The 22,174-nt window shown below is 40.3% G+C and overlaps 1 protein-coding gene across 1 annotated transcript in view; it reads left to right on the forward strand.

Moving 5' to 3' along the window:
- The window catches only part of LOC108303007 (A disintegrin and metalloproteinase with thrombospondin motifs 12-like), a 237,788-nt gene that overhangs the window by 169,158 nt on the left and 46,456 nt on the right, over nt 1-22,174 (forward strand). The window contains exons 18-19 of the mRNA XM_037737886.1: nt 12,629-12,755; nt 19,551-19,761. Of these exons, the coding sequence (XP_037593814.1) occupies nt 12,629-12,755; nt 19,551-19,761 (338 nt within the window). The remainder of the gene's footprint in view (nt 1-12,628; nt 12,756-19,550; nt 19,762-22,174) is intronic.

Here is a 22,174-nt window from a genome sequence, read left to right on the forward strand (position 1 = left end):
TTTTTTTTTTCTTTTTTTTTTGTGCCCTGGAATCTACTGTCCTGGTTCTCCGCTCAGTCCCCTTTTTAAACAGACGAATGGGCGACTTCCCGTGGCTCCAATCACCAGCCAAAAGGGCACCCGGACCGGTGTATTTTATACGGAGAACCGCTGCTCCAGGGTGCCAACAAAGCAGCCGCGCGGGGCAAAGCAGCAGCGCCGGCCGGCACAGCCATGCTGGCCGAAACAGCCGCGTTGGTGACCTGTGGAGCTCCTCTGCCTGGGAATTTCCTAGTCTGTGAGCAATAAAAATGCGGTGTCCACTCACCCTCTGCGCTTTCACTGGGAGCTGCAATCCTGAGCTGTTCCTAAACAGCCATCTTGGATCCTGTCCCCGGGAGGGTGCTTTTCTTTTTCTCTACCTCTGGGTGGAATTGGTTTTCTTTCCTCTTGTTCCTGCACTTGCATGAGAAAATGTTGTTCATTGTGGCTTTTCTGGGGCAGCTGTGTGATGCTTTACCACTATCAGAGAGTCAAGGGAACTGCATCTCAAATAACAAACTCACTGTGTCCTAGCTGAGAGAACTCTAAGTGTGATAAGTGATGATTTTCTTTTGTTTTCCTTTTTCCATCTAGTTTTGTAAGCACATCTGTAAAAAGACCCAACTTTTTAGGAATTATAGTCATTAAAATCTTATAAACTTGGTTTCTAAAGCACAGAATTCCACTGTTAAAATGATTGAACTCCATCTTCATCTGCCTCTGATTATTTGCCAACTCGTAATTTTAATTTACAGTATTTGTCTGCACGACTTATCTCCTTTACCAGATGGTAAACTCCTAGATGACAGTCTCTGTGCTTCATGCTTCTGTGTGTCTTCCTTCCTTCCCAGATATGGCACAGTGCTATTTACTGGCTTATTATAAAGAATGTTACAAAGGAATCAGATGATGAGATGCATAGGGCAAGGCATGTGGAAAGGTGACAGAGCTTCCATCCCCTCTCTGGCTGCTCTACCCTCCAGGAACTTCCATGTGTTCCACCATCTGGAAGCTCTTTCATCAGCATTTATCTGATTGCTTATAGGTGTGGATATGTTTCCCAGCTCCTATTCTGTTGCATTGATCTAGTTCTCCAATTTTTGCAGCTTCATATATGGGTTAGTATTAAAATTCCTTATCTAGTTCTTTCTCTTAAAAATCTTCTTGTCTATTCCAGGCTTTTGCTTATTTATTAAATTTTAGGGTCAACTTATAAAACTCCAAGAAAATCCCTATTGGAATTGTAATCAATTTATATTTTATTTATGTGAGGATTGATACCTTTAAAACAGTGGGTTTTTCTGGGTCTGAATACACACAGCTAACTAGGGAGGTTAAAGATCTCTACAAGAACTACAAAACCCTGCTCAAAGAAATCAGAGTTGACACAAAAAATTGGAAAAACATTTCATACTCATGGTAAGGAAGTATCAATATCATTAAAATGGCCATACTGCCCAAAGCAATTCACAGATTCAATGCTATTCTTATTAAACTACCATTTAGATTCTTCACAAAACTAGAAAATAAACTATTTTAAAATTCATATGGAACCAAAAAAGAGCCAGAATAGCCAAGGTATGAATACAGTATATCTCTCTATTCAGGTCTTTGGGATTCTTTAAGAATTATTTTTTTCTTAGAGATATATAGGAATGCTATTGATTTTTGTGTTTTAATTTTATATCCAGCAATCCTGCTGAACTCTATTATTAGTTATAAGTTTGTCTGTAGAATTTCTTGAATTTTTGTTTCAGTAATAAGAAAATTTTTATCTTCTTTCCAGATGTTTTACTTTTTGTTTTTTGAATTCATGGCATTGCTTTGGGCCTCTAACAGAGTGCTGAATCGAATAGATCACAATAGGCAATAAGGGACATGTATGCCTTCTTCCTGACTTTGATAAGAATGCTTCAGATGATCCTTATCAGCGAAAAAAAAGTCCTCTTCTATTTCTGGCTTATTACCTTATTATAAATGAGTGTTGAATCTGTCCAATTTTTTTTTGCATCTACTGAGATGATCATATAGTCTTTCTCCATTAATATCTTAGAGGATTTGGTTATTTCATGAATAGATTTTCTGTTATTGAACTGTGCTGGCATTCCTTTGATAAAGCTTACTTAATGTGGTATAAATTTATACATATATTATATGCATTGTAGGGTTCTGTTTGCTAATATTTCACTTAGGACTTTTGAATCTGCCTTCATGAATGAGATCTATCTTTAATATTCCCTTCCAGCATTCTCCTTGTTCAGTATCAAAGTTATAGAATGCTCATAAATGATTTAGGTTACTTTTCCTCTTATTTCTCTGCAACTTTATATAAAATAAGAATAACAACGGTTTGTGTCCATTGCTGTCCTTGCTTCCAAAGAAATTCCTCCTCTAGTTTTAGTCAGTCCCACTTTGGTTAAGTGGGGAGATTTTTCTTCATGCTTCTGTCATCACATAGGACTGACAAAGGCATTCAAAGGCAGGTTGTCTGCAGATCAGGTGGTAGAGTGGGCATGCAGTGGTCTGTGCATGATGGCAACTCATCCTTAGAGTTTATTCATGCCTCTTGACCATATGGCTCAAAAAGTGTCCCTCATTTTCTCATTCATTTTTATTATTCTTTCTTCCTATTGACTGGCTACTGTCTTCCTTTAAGATAGTAATGCATTCAGGTAAGTGTCCCCTACAATTGTATAAAATCTTCCCTGGTCCCATGGCTCGCTTTCTCATTCTTAAGTAATAAATAGTCCTATTAGTATGTCATGGTAGTTCATTAAGATTGTAGCCTCTCTCCTAGGCGCAGTGGCTATGCCTTTAGTCCCAGCAGTTTGGGAGGACAAAGTGGGCAGATCACCTGAGGTCAGGAGTTTGAGATCAGCCTGGCCAACATGGTAAAATCTCATCTCTACTAAAAATACAAAAATTAGCTGGGCATGGTGACACACACCTATAGCGTCAGCAATTCTGGAGGCTGAGGCAGGAGATTCACTTGAACCTGGGAGGCAAAGGTTGCAGTGAGCCAAGATCACACCTCTGCACTCCAGGCTGGGCAACAGAGTGAGACTCTGTCTCAAAAAAAAGGAGAAGAAGAAGAAGGAGAAGGAGAGGGAGAGGGAGAGGGAGAGGGAGAGGGAAACGGGAGGCAGAAAGAAGAGGAAGAAGAAGAAGAAGAAGAAGAAGAAGGAGAAGGAAGAAGAAGAGGAAGAAGAAGGAGAAGAAGAAGGAGGGGGAAGAAGAAGAAGAAGAAGAAGAAGAGGAGGAGGAGGAGGAAGAAGAAGAAGATTGTGGCCTCTAGAACCAGACTGTTCAGATTCAAACCTCAACTTAGCCAGCTATCAACTGTATAACCTTGTGTAACTTCTTCGTGCTTCAATTTCTTCATCTATAAATGTGAGAAATTTTGTGTGGTTGGTATGAGAATTAAATGAATGAATATATATAAAATGTAATTGTTAAAAAGCAGTGCCAGAATATTCTTAGTACTTATCTATTTAAATATTATAGATATTTAAATCATAGATTATCATCTTTATTCTCTGTTCTGTGATTCCTATTATATAAATGCTGAAACTTCTCAATCCACCCTGAACACATCTTAACTCCTTTTTATATTTTTCAAATATTTTTTCCTCTTGAACTGAATTCTGAGTTCCTCAGAACTGTATTCAACATCACTAACTTACTCTTCAGCTGTGTTCTGTCTAGAACTTACCCTCACCGCAGCATTTTTTATTTCAATGACTGTATGTTTTTCCCCAAGTTTTCTGTCATTTTTATATTTATCTATTCTTATTTCTTCCATTTTTACAGTTTATTGTGCTTGACTAATAGGCTTTATTAGAATGTGATTTCCTTTTAGTGTCTTTTTCTTTTTTCTCCTTCCTGCCTCTTTTCTCTGTCTTCTCTCTGTATGCACCCCACCCTTTCTAGCACTTTTGCAGTTTTACCTGACCACACAGTAGGACCTCATTTCAGGACCAGGATTTGTCATGATAGTTTAGAATTGCTGTCTCATGGTGACATTGACAATGTACTGGATAAAGTGATGGCGCCAGTAGTAGGTCAGCTGAGCTCCTGACTGAGAAATGGAATCCTTTTCTTGCCAACTTCCCAGGCCTAAAACTCTTCAAGAGTGACTGTGCTAAGTAGCTGGGGCAGGGGAGAGGGGTTCCTTATTTTCTTTCTTTTTCTTTTTCTTTTTTGAGATGGAATTTTGGTCTTTTTGCCCAGGCTGAAATGCAATGGTGTGATCTCAGCTCACTGCTACCTCCGCCTCTTGTGTTCAAGCAATTCTCCTGCCTCAGCCTGCCAAGTAGCTAGGATTACAGGTGCACACCACCACACCCAGCTAATTTTGTAACTTTAGTAGAGACAGGGTTTTGCCATGTTGGCCAGGCTGGTCTCAAAATCTTGCCCTCAGGTGATCTGCCCGCGTCAGTCCTGCTCCTCCAGATGATTTTTATAAGGGAAAATAAATTTTCTTCTGTTCCTAGTTTGTGACATCTTTCATTATAAATGAGCGTTTAATCTGTCCAATATTTTTCTGCATCTACTGAGATGATCATATATCTATTACTATGCTAATTTGGCTATTCCACAAATAGATTTTCTGTTACTGAACTGTACTGGCATTCCTTGGATAAAGTTTACTTAATATGATATAAATTTCGTATTTGTATTAACTGCATTCACTCTTGATGAGTTCCAGGCCTAGGAAGGAAGTAAGACACTAACTGCTTCTGCCCAGGAGCCTGACAGAGCTCTGCTTAAGTTAAACGCTTCCCTTAACTTCTGCTCAGTATTTTGCAGGGCTGCTCGACTCTATTTGAATGTGGTGCCTTATTTTTTCTATTTTATAATCTAATTTTTTTTACATATTTACATGTTGTGTATTACTGTTACACGTTTGGAACAAAGAACTATTTAAGCATAAATTCACTAAGATGTTGTTTTCTTATCTTGAATTTTTAAAATATTTTATTACCTTTGTTCTAGATCAGAGATTCATGTGAAGAACTGGCAAGACAATAGTCTAAACTGAGCTAACTGGCGTGAGAGCCAGGCTGTTTTCCACAGTTTACTCCTCAGAGGTAAAGGGCGCTCTCAGAGAACGCCAGCGACAGCCTGTTTCCATGCCAGTGTCTGTTCTTCTCTCCCCTCAACCACATTTGTGTTTACTTTTGCCTTACCATGGGGAGTGACACTCTGACTTTAGGGAAATTTAGGACTAACTACCCCGCAGGAAATTTGCAAGAGAATTATCATGCTTTATAGAAGGAAGGCTTATTGAAAGTAATTTATCTGAGTCACCCATCAAAAGATCATCAGTGAAAGCTCAGCCAATAGATTAACTGTGAAGAAACATCTGCAGAAATGGCTTGATACAGATATGCATCTCCACAGGAAGCTTCAGGGCTCCTTATAAGAAAATATTTTGGCAAAAAGCTCGGGATCACTTTTAGAGAAATGTAAAAGCCACCTTTCTGCCTCATTGCAGCCCTAGTACTGCAGAGTTATGTCAGTTATAACAGAGTCTAAGGAAAATTTCCTGTGTCCTCCATGGCCCTACTACTGGAAAGCAGCTCCTCACTTCTGAACGTGACCTTTGCCATTTTTGTGCTCAGTGATCTTGATTCTGCTATTTTGAGCTTGTACGTACAACAGTGGCCTACACAAGAGAGAGAACGCTTTCTGCTGCCCTGTCCTGGACTTCTACTTTTCCTTTGTCCCCTGGGTAAATTCTCTCTGGAGTTTAGTCATTGTCCCTTTGTTCAAAAAATGTCATGTGCTGGTAGGAAAAAGCAAATATTGAAAACTGCAAAGACCATGCCTGCAAAGTTGCTGGAGATTATTCAACTGTTCTAAACTGAATTATAAACTAGATCACATTCATTGGAAATAAGTTAGTGTGGAGCAGATACTTACGTTTACTGAAGCTAGTTCCTACAGGATTTATCCAATCGTATTCCTACTAAAGCTCAGTGTGACCATCCTTGAGGTAATGTCCACATATCCTTGATAAAGCACGAGATTCATAAATAGAAGTGCCTATTCCACTATAACCCTGATTTGTGACCATATACTGATATTTAGAAAGCAGAATTCACTTCTTTGGACACTCAGAGTCAGATACTTCTTTAAAATTTTCAAAGTGCACTCATCTTCCTGCTAATCCGTCTGACTTTGTCCACCATAATGGTCAGGAAGGATTAACCAAGTTCAGATATTGAGCTGTCATAACGTAGGACTTCATAAAAATAATAGAAGGATGTATTCAAATTAATTTAATAAAATTAAATTATTGGAATTGAGAGATGGATGCTCTGGAATGAGGATTATATAGTTTACTAAATGCATAAATATATGAAATAAACTAGTAGTAACATATATTGAAGGTCTGATAACCTTTCCATTGTAGTTCAGTAATGAAGAAATGAGAATCGTTAATCAGAATGGCTAATCTAATGGTCTTTTATTTAGCCAGTCTTCCTAGTTCCATTTTTACCCTGTGCAGCCAGCAGAGATTCATCCCGCCCTTATTTCAAGCCCTTCATTTTGTTCTCTAATAATGCAGTTGCCTGGAATTTCTCAGCTGGTTTCTGTGAGGCTTTGCCTTGCTCAGTGTACTCTGTGGAATGCTGACCGCCTGCTTTTCTTGTTAACCCATGAGAGCCGTGAGACATTGCAGGCTTTGATTTTAAGTGAATGAGGACCCTGACTTGGACTCAGAAAGGGAGTCATAATCAGGCAGGAATACTTCCCGGAGTATGGTGAATTTTGAAAATGTCTCCTTTATAAGGCAGAATCTTTTTCTACCTAACACTATTAAACATTCTTTAAGCACCTTATTTAAGCATTTTTTAGATAAATTCTTATGTTACAGGTAACCATGACAGCTAGCTTATCAGCTTATGTGGCCAGTTCATTGGCATTTCAGGGAGAGAAAAAGTAGTGGCTTGGAGTTTTACTGATGTGAGAGATATGGCTTTCAACAAAGGATGATAGTAAAATAAAATCTAATTATCTAATATACAATCAATATATTCAATATTTAATTAAATACTTCAATATTTATAGTTATTGAAGTCAATCTCAATGTTCTTTTGAGCTAGGAAATAAAAATGAATTGTGTCACAAGGGTCTAGTTGTTTGTAGGAAGGAGTTTACATCACAGGAGTATGAAAACTAGGGCTTCAGTGAATTGGATGAGTTGAGTTTGGTTTATTCCCTAGTCTCAGTGTGTGAAGCCAACCCTGATCCTATGAGGCGCAGGAAACAGAATTTTAGAGGGACTTAATATTCACGATTGGATGAGTGGGTTGCAAAGGAGCTTTGGATTCAGGTTCCAAACTTTTCTCAAGGTCCTACTGTGTGCATTCAGCATAGGACCAGGACTTAAAGTACATCATGGGCATATGAGGATGCATACATCATTTTGTCCTCACAACAACCCTATACTATAATCTTTTGCCATTATGAAGAGGAGGACAGGGAAACTGAGGCTTGAGAGGTTAGCAGGATAATCCAAGATCACTCCGTAAGTAAATGTTAAAAGCAGGATTCAAAACCAGTTTCAGTTTTGATGGTGCTGTTGATGTTGTGATTGTTGATCACACACACACACACACACACACACACACACACACACACACACCTCAATGTGTTTGAGCTTCTATAGTCATAAGACCCAAGCTGTCCTTGACAGAGCCTTCATTATGAAGGGTAGATCTCAGCTCATAGAGCATGAAAACAGATGAAGAAACCAAGAGAGCCAGAAAGAAAACAGGTAAACATTTAGTGGGAACCAAAATTGAAAGTTGTCTAGGAATGGACTCATTGACAAGAGAGATGGATGTATACAATTCCCACACTTTTCTTCTTCCTGTGAAGTTAATGTTTGCTACATATTTAGGGGAATTGTAAGTGACAAGCACTCTACTGAGACAAGCACTCTACAGAATTGTTCTCATTTTTTATGATTAAAATCAATGTTATGTCTAATTTGGGGAAGATTCTAATGTATCTGCTAATGTGCAATATAACTTGTACTGGCATCATTCTCACTTAAATGGTTATTTTTTAAAAAGAGATCTTACCAGTATTTTAAAGACTGAGTATACAATGCCTTGAAAGTTTTCCATGCTGTAATTAGATGTTCACTGTCTTAAGTATCTAATCTTAAGTTTATACATAATAGGAAATACTGTAATTTTCACCATAAATCATTATAATAAGCTATGTCTTCAGCTGTTTCATCTTTCAATTGTCTAAAGTGAATTTCTGAATCAAACTAAATTAACCAAAACAAACTACCTCTATTTTACGATCTCGAATTGAGAATATGATGAACTATGTCATTTTCTTTTAGGCATAGGGAACATTGCTTGTTCCTTATATTGAGGCATAATTTTCATTCAAGATGAGTACTCCTGTTTAGAGGACAGGAAGACAGTTCTTTTAAAGGCGCTTAGTTGACCTTTCACTGCTAGTATCCAATGATATTTACTAAGTATTTACTGCTGCATGGCAAGCTTCTGGTTGCTACATGAGGAAAGGCATTCAGAATTGTCTGGAAATAGCATTTTGAATTTAGTTCTCACATATTTTGGAATGTGACTGATTTCTACTTTGTGTCTTTTGAAGTAAGTGCTTCCAGATAAACAGTTAACTTACTGCCGTGGCAACATATTGATTGATTGGCATTCTTAGTTAGCTGGAATTTCTCTGGGGACTATATTTAGTATAGAAGAGAAAGGGAAAAATAGCAAGCCAAATAAAAAGTCAATATCATTTATCTTTCTTTAATTTCCAGGGAAAGATCAAGGCCACATAGACTTAGCTGAACATATTATATTTCCTGCATTAGGGTGACTGACTCCAGCCCCCTCCACAAGAGATATTACAATATCCTATGTCAAAGAAAGATTTTGTTATTTCAGCAATTGATTTTCAGAGTTAATGAGTGTGTCACTGAAGATGAATAGTTTGGGATTTTCACGGCAAAGGAGATGTTACCAGTCAGGGACCCCAGCAGGAAACAGCTGGCACAGTCAAACTGACAACCTTGCCTACTTTCAAAGGTATGGGTAGGGTTTAGGGAAATTAGGAAAGATAATTGATGGCCCCTGCCCATTGACAGTGGAGGGTCGGGAGAATAAGGCTACCATCCCTAGGTCTAAAGAATTAAGGGAAGGAGCAGTTAAACAAAGAGGCTGTGCCTCCCTTTCCCAAATCTCATGGGAAGACACAGCCATCCACAGGATCAGCTTCCTAAGGTTTAGAGCAGGGAAGAGAAAGGGGCAGAATGGATCTGGAGAGAAAAATAGAACTAGAACCCAAGACAAGAGAACATGAAAAGTTAGTAAAATCAATCATGGTTACACTGTAGCAAACCAAGCTTGATTGCAGCTCTGGGTCTTGACTGGAGGAATAAAAGAAAGCTCACATTTATTGAGTTTTCTTTCAGTTACTCCTGGCATATAACAAACCACCCTAAATTTAGTGCAGTAAAACATCCAGCCCTTTATTATGCCACAGATCCTATGGGTCAGAAATTTAGACAGGACACTCTGGATATGCTGTGCCCCTGTTCCACTATGTTTGGCAGCCTGCCTAGAAAGACTCAAATGCCTGGGGGCTGAAACCATCTGAATGCTCTTTTATTCATGTGACTGGCACCTGAGCCGGGTGATCCAGGGGCTGGGTTCATCTGGGACTGACTGTTGACTCAAGCACCTACATGTGGCCTTTACAAGGCACTGAGTTTCCCCGCTATGGTAGCTGGAGAGTCCCAAGAGCAGGACAGATGCTGCAGAAGAAGTTGCTCAGACTTTTCTAATCTGGCTTCTGAAGTCACACAGCATCACTTCTGCATTTAGTTCAAGGCCAGGGGAATTAAACTGTGTGTCTCAGCCAGGGATGAGAAGGTCATGTTGTAGAATAGCATGCTGAATGGGAGAATATTGTTGCAGCCACATTTGGAAAATATGAGCCGCCATATGCACACTCATGAAGGCAATATGAACTAATATCATTTTGAAACACTCTGACAATAGTTGCAACAAACCACTTCTTAGGTTAACCATAAAATTATGTTAACCAGATCCTTTCACTATCCAAGGTTTCCAATGATTAAACTTTGTTTTCCCTTTATGGATTATTGCTTTTAAAATGTGAGATGCTTCCAGGATCAACTAGCTGAGCTTCCTGCCCTCCAACGGCGTGAATGTCACTGTTCTCATTTTCCCACAGACTTGGCCCAGTGATGTGTAGAAGGGAAAGTAGGGACTAGAACTCAGGACCCTTGGATTCTATTTATTTTCTTTTTTTATATACATTTAACCAGAAATAGATAAGATATGAATTGATAAATTAAATTTTACCAAATAAACACACAAGCTTCAGACTTGAGAAAGAAACACTTGGCCACGTATTACTATCCTGTAACATCAGGGAAGTCTACCTACTGGGTTGGGGCCCTCACTGGAAGACTGTGCTTGGCTTGGTAGCTGGCATATACAAGGGCTGTCATATATAAGAATGCAGTTGCCGAGACAATAGAAGAGTAATGGTCACCAGAACCATGAATGTCAGTGGAGAAACTCTGACACGTAGTTATCCCTTTTCCCTTCTGCCCTTGATGATGTCTGCCTGGTCTGTCCATTCATCTTCCAGCTGGTGCAGTGGATTGACCCGTGCAATGTTATTAATTTTCTGAAGGGGATTTTATGTAAGGTTTTGTGCCCTTCTGGAGATAGGAACACTAAACACACTTATCTTTGCTATTCATGCACAGATACAAGGCTTCTGGGAATGTTTCCAACCTATTAGAGTCACCCGACCATCCTTTTTATGTGTTAACATCAAGAATTTGCCAAACCACCCCAGCTTTAATGAAACTTCTAAGCAGCTAAACTTTTTTCTTTCCTCACTCTCCAACGGCAGGTGTATGTCAGCTTCTCTGGTGTCACCGATTCCAGAATTTTCTCAAAAAAAAATTATTGATTTTTTTTAAGGGATTTACTTACTGTTTTGCAACTCCCTCTGACCCTTTCCTAAGTGACATGATGCCATCTGGCATCGGGGGATTTGGTTGAAGCGAGTCCATGCTGAGGCAGTGGGAGGTGGTGGGTGTTAGGATGGCAGGTTCCAGGTTAGTCCTGCCAGCTGTGTGACTGCGGGAAAGCCCCTCGGTGTCCTTGGCTGTAAAGTGAGAGGGTGACCAGCTCATTGGCTCACTCAGGACCTTTCCAATTCTGGAGTTGTGCACACCAATGAGCCCACACAAGGTCTGGACATCCTGAGAGCTCACAGTGTCAGCCTTTTACAAACAGATTGCTCTGCCTTTCAGGGGTCTTAGCCTTTAGTATTCTCACCCAGTATTTCACATGTCACATTGAAGCACTAGCCTTTTCAAGGGAGCTGCTGACTTGCTTCTTCACGGCCCCTTCACTTCAGTCCATGACAATCTGGCCACTCCTCTATGTTCCCTTGCTAATGATGTCCTAGTTAGCAAAGCCAGTGGTCCTTTCCCTTTTTCAACCTATGTGACTTCACTGTGCCTCAGTTTCTTCACCTGTCAGATAACGATAATGATGGTGCTGATCTCATTGGGTTGTTGAGAGGTTTGGGTTATTATACATCATCATAGATAACAAGAAATACATTACTGATATAAATACATGTAGTTTAGAATAGTGCGTGGGACAAGGCTTCATTTGTCGATAGACCCTGTGTGAGTCCCTTACTTATGTTAACTACCTGGTCTCTGAAGGCAGCAAGATTATTAATCCTTGCTATCAAATCCCTGTGTTTAAAAAATGCAACATCTCAAACTTCACAACATTATTTCAAATTGTGTTTCAGTTTTTCAGTGTTTACTAACCTCAACTAATATAAAGATATCTATCTTCTCATATCTGCCTCATAATGCCTGGTGATATCTACTTTCATCATCATCATTATTATTATTATTATTACTATTTTGGAGATGGAGTCTTGCTCTGTCGCCCAGGCTAGAGTGCAGTGGCACAATCTCAGCTCACCGCAACCTTCACCTCCTGGGTTCGACCATTTCTCTTGCCTTGGCCTCCCGAGTAGCTGGGATAACAGAAGTCCACCACCACACCCAGCTAATTTTTGCATTTTTAGTAGAGATGAGGTTTCACCATATTGGCAAGGCTGATCTTGAACTCCTGACCTCAAGCGACCCACCTGCCTCCACCTCCGAAAGTGCAGGGATCACAGTGCGAGACACCATGCCTGGTCTACTTTCATTATTTAAATCTCATTTTATTTTCCATCTAGGGCGTGTGTGTTAGTCTTATCTCCACAGCTGGACAGAAACCTATGAAACAGATTTACCTCCTACCTCTATGACCTGCAGTTTTTCCTAGGCAAGCTCTCCTCCTCCCCTTGCCAGCTGCAGCATGAGGGTGAATTACAAGAGGTCCCCATTCTTCATCCCTCCTTTAAAAACCAAGTAACTTTTGAACAACTTTTCCATCAGCCATCAGCATGATCGTTTGACATGATCAGGTACCTCATCTGACCATGAGCATGTGGCCTCAGGATTTAATACATGTGAGTCTTTGTGTCCGACCCCCAGGTATCCGCCGCCAGACTGCCCATTGCGTAAAGAAGGGCCGCGGGATGGTGAAAGCTACATTCTGTGACCCAGAAACACAGCCCAATGGGAGACAGAAGAAGTGCCATGAAAAGGCTTGTCCACCCAGGTAACCATCACAAACAGCTGGAGCTCTGTGTGTCTGCCTACAGTGATGTCTGACTCAAGAGTAACCCAGTGCTTGCTGATAAAGAAATACTGTGTGGCTTTGTTATTTGGATAAATACAAGAATGTTGTTAGAGGTTTCTGTGGCTATACTGTTGGAGCCTCTGGCAAGCTGTGAGGACATAGTCTCCCAAGAGCAGTATTTTCACAAGGTGATGTGTTCTGTGCTTAATTATTTGGCAAGACTACATCCCAAAGCACTGGTGAAGAGAATGCTAAGTAGATCACCCAAAAGTTGTTTCACTAATAGGGTTGTCTTTTCCAAGGGCTTTACCAGTGCAACTGCAGCCTTCAGACAAAATGTTGGCACCTTCGGATCACAGTGCCCACTTGTACTTCAGGCTGCCTGGAAGGGGGTCTCAGAGAGCAGGTTTTCCTGACCTCAACATTACTGACTTGCGTGGCTGGCTGATTCTTTGTTGCCGGGGGCTGCCCTGTGAATTGTAGGGTGCTTAGCAGTATTGCTGGCCTGTGTTTATTAGATGCTGGTAGAACTCCCTCCTTCCCTATCCAGGCTATGACAACTAAAAATGTCTGCAGACATTGACAAATGTCACTGTGGGGCAAAATCATCCTCAGTTGACAGCCACTGTTGTAGAGATATTCAGCTAAGATTCAGGATATTGCTAACCACATTGGTTCAAGAGATTGGAGTCATTGAAGGTAGTTAGGATGTTATTATGACAGGCTTATGTGTAAAAAAGAAAGAGATAAAAAGGAAAGCAAAAAGGAGGAGAAAAAAGAGGAGGGAAGGAGATAAGAAGAGGGAGGGAAAGAGGGAGAGGAGGGAGGAAGAAAGGAAGGAATATTGGTTGATTTCCAGAAATTGTCTTCATTCTCTGGCGACCTTAAACAAGGATGTATTTATGCTGCAGAGTCCACCAAGCATTCATCCCAGTTCTAAGCAGACACACTATGAGGCATTTAAACAAGGGAGAGACTCATTGATATCATAAATCAAACAGGTAACAGGGTGGATTCTAAAGAAGAGCTGCAATGTGATAAATATCCAAGAACTAGGTTAGAAAGCAGAGTCAGGACAAGCCAGGTGAAAACAGAGCTGTCAGTCTTTTAGTGGTCCAAACAGGCAGGACCCAGAGGCCAAGATATTCTCATCTCAGAGACAGAGGTTTATTTTCTCTTCTGTTCTGTGCCTTTTTCTGGGTGGGTAGAAGCTGGACCCCACCACTATTGAAGGAGGACAGAAATGTTTCATTGCCTCACCTTCTGTAGCTCCTTCCTATGGCTCCTTTGCCAAGAAGAACTAGAAATGACAAGGGAAGGTTAGACTAGCACTAGGTTTTATATAAAATTACAGTTATATTACCTTCTCAGGGAAGAATGAGCCAGGAAAGAGAGACTTTCTTAGAGCTAGTCCATCATCTACTACTCCACACAATTCAAGAATTGAGAGATTTTTGACTTCTGAGAATGTTAATTAAGCATAATATAATACATACAGGTACAATTTCTGAAAATGCACTCTTAAGCAGGGTGTGATCAACTAAATAGAATTCCATGAAACACTCAGATATAGTGGTTGGATTAGTTCATTTTCATGCTGCTGATAAAGACATACCTGAGACTGGATAATTTACAAAGAAAAGGAGGTTTAATGGACTCATAGTTCTGTGTGGCTGGGGAAGTCTCACAGTCATGGCAGAAGGTGAAAGGCATGTCTTACTTGGCTACAGATAAGAGAGAATGAGAGCCAAGCAAAGGGGGTGTGGCCTTATAAAACCATCAAATCTGGGGAGACTTATTCACGAGCACGAGAACAGTATGGGGGAAACTGCCTCTAGGATTCAATTATCTCCCACTGGGTCCCTCCCACAACACGTGGGAATTATGGGAGCTACAATTCAAGATGAGATTTGGGTGGGGATGCAGCCAAACTGTATCAATGGCCACTTTACCAAAGTCCACCTTATTTATGACTGCATTTCAGCTTCTACAAATATTTATGAAATTGTCATAAGACAGGGTATGGATATTACTCTGAGGTGGTATAGGAGGAGATTAAGGCTCAGAGAAATTTGATGCCATACCCTAGGGGGAAGGGCTGTAGAGAAAACTAGCACTTTTTTTTTTTTAATTTTACTTTAAGTTCTGGGATACATGTGCAGAACGTGCAGGTTTGTTACATAGGTATACACGTGCCATGGTAGCTTGCTGCACCTGTCACCCCGTCATCTAGGTGAGAAAATGCACTGTTTGGTTTTCTGTTCCTGTGTTAAAAACCAGCACTTTTAAAGAACTCACTATTTTCCAAGCTCTTTCCATATAAACATATCACTTAATCCTGTAAGCACCCTAATTGGTAGATACATTTATGTTCATTATATAAATGAAGACTCCAAATCCTTTACAAAAATTTTCCTAGGTCACTTAGCTACAAATTGTAGGGGTAGGATTTGAACCCAGACCTGTCCACTGTGCTGCTACACCATGCTGCTGCCTGGGTCTGAGGGTATGTAGGTTTCAGTGCTATAACCAGAATTCCCTACATTTAAATTATTTCTCCCATGTTAAAACACAATACAAATGTTATGAATGTGCAGAAAAATCTGACTCCAAAATTAAGTCATGTATGCAAATTTTTAAAAGGATTAAAGGAAAAGAAATTAAGTTGATTTGCTTTTTTTTTTTTTTTTTTTTGAGACAAAGTCTTGCTCTGTCACCCAGGCTGAAGTACAGTGGCAATTTCTCAGCTCACTGCAACTTCCGCCTCCCAGGTTCAAACAATTTTCTCCTGCCTCAGCCTCCTGAGTAGCTGGGATTACAGGCACACCCCCCATCACACTGGGCCAATTTTTTTATTTTTAGTAGAGATGGGGTTTTACCATGTTGGCCAGGCTGGTCTCAAACTCCTGACCTCAAGTGATTCACCGTCCCAGCCTTCCAAAGTGCTGAGATTACAGCCATGAGCCCACAAGCCTGGAGATTTGCGTTTTTAAGAATAAATAAATAATAAACCAATACTGTTTGTTTTTGCAAACTTAGTTCAGTAGTTTCCTTGTATCTGAATTTCAAGCTGCAATATCTTCTTCTGTCACCTAATTTCCATGATCTCTGAAAAGTTCACACCCATCATTGAGAGCTGTCATTTCCTTTCCCAAAAAATTTCCTGTGCAAAGTTTAATATTATTTATTTCTGGGTCATTTTGCTTCAGTAATATCTTGTTTTTACAACCAATTTCGACATTCTGCATTCTTCCCCAAGGGAGTATTCGGACAGATTTTTTTTAAGATTTAATAAAAGCTTTTGATTATCTAAACATAAAAAATATGTATTGGATAGCCAATGGCTTTCAGGATGAAAGCCTTGTAGAGCATGTTCCAGGAAAGAGTGGGCTGTCAAGAAAGAAATTCTTTGAAATTTTAGTATATCTGACTCCAGAAAGAGGTTATTTAAGTCTCTTCTGCCTACTGACTTCTCTCTGAACTTTGGTTTTCAGCAAAGCAAACCTTGGCTAGGCCACAGCTGTGATGGTGCCTAGCAGTTCCAAAGTACTCAGTAAACCTCTGACAGTGATTTTTTTGAAACTCTCTCAGCTGCATGTAGGTATCAGTCCACAAAATAATGGCATATGACTTAAATCACGGTTACTCAGCCTCAACGCTATTGCTACTTTGGGCTGGATAGTATTTTGTTGTTGTGGGAAGCTGTCTTGTGCAATGTCAGAGGTTTAGCAGTATCCCTGGACTCTATCCACTAGATGCAAATGGCAACCCACCCCCACTTCCTTGTCACCACCGATTTGTGACAATGAAAAATGTCTTCATAGATTCCCAAATGTCCCCTGGGGAGGGAAGCTGCGGAAATCTCTGCTGATTGAGATCTTCTGATCTAAATTAAAGGAATGAGATCATTGAGACTGGGAAAAGCCCATGAAAGAGGGGAAGGGACTGAGCATGGTGTGTATAGGGGACCAGAAAGCTGGAGAAAATGAGGCTGGAGGAATGGGATATAATGGGAACGTGGAGACAATGTGTACACAAAGCCAGGAGATAAGGGTGCTTGCACTGTAGTCATGGTTTTGTCAGAATTTGAAGTGGTCAGTTGAATTGAATTTTGGAATGTAAATTCTATGAGGAAAAAGATTAGTACAAAGAAAGATGATCATTATAAAAATTGATTTTTTAAAGGAAATTACTATTCTGAGCAAGAGTTTAACTAATTCAGATTTGGACTTTCAGTTATCTGAGTAATGAAGGTTAGAAAGAGTGAGGTGTCCTGTTTCATTGGCGGTCAGAGCTGTTGGAGCAGGTACTGATAAAAGAGGGGTTCTTTTAAAGATAAAAGAGAGGTTCAGAGAGTCTCTAACCCACTCCTTCTACTTGATCTCAGAGAAGACTCGTATCCAAACTACAGTAAACTTTTCCAGAATTCCGGAACAACTACAGGCTCTCCAAGGATCTGAAACATAGGCACGTGTACACACACACACACACACACACACACACACACACACACTGAGAACAGGCATTTAGATAAAACATAAAATCTCCCATAAATATAAAAACAGTATTCTATTAGAAATCCCCTACAAGAGGCGGGATTATGGCAAACACCTAAAAGAATGAGATGGACAGCAGAGAAAAACTTGGCCGTGGCTCCTGAGCCCTGGGCCTGGAAGACCTTTACAGGAAAAAAAAAAAAGATGGTTTTCACTTTAATCTTGTGAGACTAAGACTAAGCTGAGTCCATTTTGTGTTGCTATAACAGAATGCCACAGACTGGGTAATTTATACAGAACAACTTTATTTCTTGGTCAACTAGGGTGACTCACTCTGCAATGCCAGCACTTTGGGAGGCCAAGACAGAAGGATCACTTGAGCTCAGGAGTTCGAGACTAGCCTAGGCAACATAGAAATACCCTTTCTCTATAAAAATAAAAAATAAATTTCTTTTAAAAAGAAACATTTCTCACAGTTCTGGAGATTGGAAGGCCAAGATCAGGGTACCAGCATTTGATCTGGCGAGGGCCTTCTTGCTGCACCCTCATAAGGCTGAAAGAGGAAGGGCAACAGAGGACAAACATCCATGACCTCATATAGAAGACTGAAAGGGTAAACCACCCCCCAAATCCTTTTGCAAGTGGCCTTAATCCATTCATGATGGCAAAGCCCTCACAACCTAAACACCTCCCATCAGAGCCCATCTATCAACGCTATTATATCCAGAATTCAGTTTCTAACACGTATGTTTTTGGGAACACATTTAGACCATAGCAAAAGCACAGGCAATATGTCCCCCAAGGGACTGTAGAGAAAACTCCAGGAAGAGAAAACAAGAAGGTCCATTATCACTGTGTGGTGATATAGCTGAAAGCCCTGTAGCAAGTACTTAGGTACATTAGGCTTTCAATCAACTCAGACTAAGGGCTACAAAATGGCATTTTATATATTCCCTTGGCCTGGCCTCCTTTAGAGAAGTCAGAGGTAAAACAAAGTAATTAGGTTAATACGGTTGGGCACTTATTTGGTTTCACATCATACTGTTCCAATATTATTAGCTCTTTATCCACTGATGTTAAACACTAAACAATAAGTAAGTAATCTCAATTACTTATTAACTGAAGAATACGGTAGAATTGAAGAATTGCTTTCTTCTGATATTTTTAACTTGAGATTAAAAGTGTGACAATCAAAAGAAATTCTACATAAATAAATTCAATATTTAGTAAATAAAAATAAAAAGTTTTATCTTCTTCAAAATTAGCAAAACAGAATGCTGTCTCAAATCAGGAGGCTTTCTTGAAGTTAGGAATGAAGGACTTCGCCCAGTGTACTATTTTCCCATGAAAAATCGAAGTGTTCCACTTATTACTATGTGAAGGGATGAACAAGTGGGCTGTACGTAGAACAATAATGGACCGAAACCACACTGGGTGAAGACACTTGTTCTGTCTTCTGTATTGGGGAAGATTTGCACAATAATGGAGAAGAGAGACAAGAGATGGCTTCCTGCCATTTTCAAAAATGACTTTTATGTAACAAGTGGGCCCACATCCCAGATTCTTGAGTAAGAAATGATTTAAGTTTATTATTTTTCTACTCATTTCTTATCAAAGGGACCAGTGAAAATATTAACAATTAGACTGCAGGAGATAAAAAATAAATAAATAAAGGCAATGTCCCCAATTGATCACCTCCTACATAATTTAAAAATTTGTGTTTAAGTACCTACTTTACATTCAGTTAAGAGCCAGGAGACCTAGAGTCTAATTGGACTCTTTTACTCAATAGCATGGTCAAAATAACAATAAATTGTAACAAATGCTTGAGTTCTTGTTATGTGTCAGGTTCTGTACTATACACTTTACATGAATTGGTCTTTCATTTAATGCACAACACAACATTCATACAAAGAAAAAATATTTTTACATCCATTGAATAGATGAGAAAGTGAAGCTTAAACCTGCTTAAAGTTGCACAGCAGAACCCTGGACCTCAAGTTTTCTTACTGAACAGACAGGGCATGCATATATATTTTTTTCTCATTCAAAAACATGCTTATTTAGCAACTGCTTATGCCATGTGTTCTGCTGAGCCTCTGGAGCTGTGATAGAAGACACCGTGGCCCTGCCTGCAGCACGCCCCCTAGTGGATTGGAGGGTCTCCATGTCCCTCCCAGCCCTGTGGTCTGCATTTCCACCCCTGCTTTCTCAATGGTTGAATGGAATGTATGTGTAAGTTGGTGATCTTCTCTCACTTGTCCATGTCTGCCTGCAGGTGGTGGGCAGGGGAGTGGGAAGCATGCTCAGCGACATGTGGGCCCCACGGAGAGAAGAAGCGAACCGTGCTGTGCATCCAGACCATGGGCTCTGACGAGCAGGCTCTCCCGCCCACAGACTGCCAGCACCTGCTGAAGCCCAAGACCCTCCTTTCCTGTAACAGAGACATCCTGTGCCCCTCGGACTGGACAGTGGGCAACTGGAGTGAGGTGAGCTCCGGACTCAGACGGGAAACTGGCATTATTTATGCTTCATCAGCCCCTGCCTTCCTTCTCATTATCTAATCCAAAGTGACCCTAGGTAAAACTCCAAAATAGCCAGCATTCCTCCCCTCTGGCCTGTCTCCTGCATTTCCTGCTGTGTCCAGTGCTTATTTTCCATTCACACGGGATCTTGCTCTCATTTGCTCAGTGGTCAGCTTACTACCTGACAAGGGTGAGGTAGACCCTCGGTACAGGATCACGACCACTAATTAATAAATCATCAGAAGTTTGGCTGGGCCCGTTGTTAAACCACTGGTAGCAGATCAGGGACCTCCCACACACTCCGAAAGTGGTTTATAAAACATTGACCAGCATATCACTGTAGTCACCCGAAACCAAAGGGGTGTCACTTGACACTAAGAAAAATTCCCTCAAATTATCCAGCTGTTCACCATATGTCAAGGCCAAACCAGACCAAGGTTTAAAACATCTATTATTAACCACGTATGTTCAAATAAATGTTGCATTTTCCCCAAATTAATTTGATCTAATTATCTGACTATAATTGGAAATCAGTAAGCTGGAAAGTTATGGAAAGCTCCCAGGCTTTAATTTTCTTTGGATCACTGTGAAATCTGGTTTCGTCAGGCCTTGTACTCCCAGTTATCAGTGGAAGGCCCCACAGTCTCCAGGGGCCTCAGCTCTGCTTCCCTCTGTGCAGCTCAGCCAACAACCTAAGGAATGACTAGAACATGCCTGTTTTGTTTGTTTGGTTGGTTTTGTTTTAACTGCACTTTAGATTCTGGGGTACATGTACAGAACATGCTGGATTGTCGCATAGGTACATACATGGCAATGTGGTTTGCTGCCTCCATCTCCCCATCACCTATATCTGGCATTTCTCCCCATCTTATCCCTCCCCAACTCCCTACCCACCGCTGTCCCTCCCCTATTCCCCCACCAACAGACCCCGGTGCATACCTGTTTTTTAAAAACTTAACAGGCCAGAGCATCTTTTGAGCTTCCTTGAGAAGCCATATGCTTCCCATAATAATGCTACCACTGGCCGTGCACCAGTAATCCCAGCACTTTAGGAGGCCGAGACAGGAGGATCACTTGAGCTTAGGAGTTTGAGACCAGCCTAAACAACATGACAAAACCCCATCTCTATGAAAAGTACAAAAAATTAGCCAGGCATGGTGGCACATGCCTGTAGTCCCAGCTACTTGTGGGGGCTGAAGCAAGAGGATCACTTGAGCCTGGGAGATTGAGAGGTTGTAGTGAGCTGATATCATGCCACTGTACTCCAGCCTGGGAAAGAAAGTAAGACCCTGTCCCAAAATAATACTAACAACAATGATGCCACCATTGCTCAGGATATTTTAGGAACTCCTGGGAGGACTCAGGAGAAAATGGAGAACGTCTGATTCAGGAGAATGCCACAGAAAGTCAATTAGAATGGAGCCTGATGGATAAATGAGTAATGTGATCAAAATCTTTGTGTTTAAAAAATAATATTTGATTATAAATATGTGAGAGATTGCTTTTCACCTTATAAAGGTGCTCTGAAATAAGAATTTTAAAATTTGTGTAAGCAAACATACCATCTCCGAAGATACCTATCTGAAAGCAAAACACTCATTTAAATACAGCCGCTTTGATAAAACCTTATTTCCAAGACTCCATTTTATTATCTTATGCCACAGTTTAGGTTTACTTATCCTCTGAATCTGTACAGGATGTTCTCTTGGCCATCTAGGTGAAATTTTAAAAGAAAAAAGCAATAGAAAGTATGGTCCCTAGATGGTAAGAACTTCGATCCAATGGGAGAGATAGGATCCAGAAAAGAAAAAGAAAAAGGAAAGAAAGGAAAGGAAGTACAAAGATAACACATGAAAGAAATATACCTACATACAAATATGGGCGTAGTACTGATTCATGCACCCTTGTATGTACACACATCAGTGATAAGCCAAACATTCTTTTTGCTATTCCTGGGAGTATAATCACAGCATTTGGCTGGCCTGCCTTATTAGTCCACTGCAATCTAGGTGTCTGTAAATTACAGTGTTGTCAAAATAAGGCTGAGTGGAGTATTGTGACTGGTTTATTAAATCTGTTTACCAAAAATGTCTTGGCCGCATCCAAAACTGTTAATAATTCTCGTCAATTAGAATTTACTAATTACTAACATCTTAATGCTTTTTCAGAGGATTGCAATTACAGATTTGGCTGTGTTCTTATTGTGTTCATGTTTATGGGAAGCATAGTAACATGTCTTTGTTTAAAATTTATTTATTTTACTTTAAGTTCTGGAGTACATGTGCAGATCATGCAGGATTGTTACACAGGTATACACATGCCATGGTGGTTTGCTGCCCCCATCCCCCTGTCACCTACATTAGGTATTTCTCCTAAT

This window comes from Cebus imitator, unplaced genomic scaffold (assembly GCF_001604975.1).
Source record: "Cebus imitator isolate Cc_AM_T3 unplaced genomic scaffold, Cebus_imitator-1.0 Scaffold44, whole genome shotgun sequence".
In the NCBI taxonomy this organism is placed as follows: Eukaryota; Metazoa; Chordata; class Mammalia; order Primates; family Cebidae; genus Cebus; species Cebus imitator.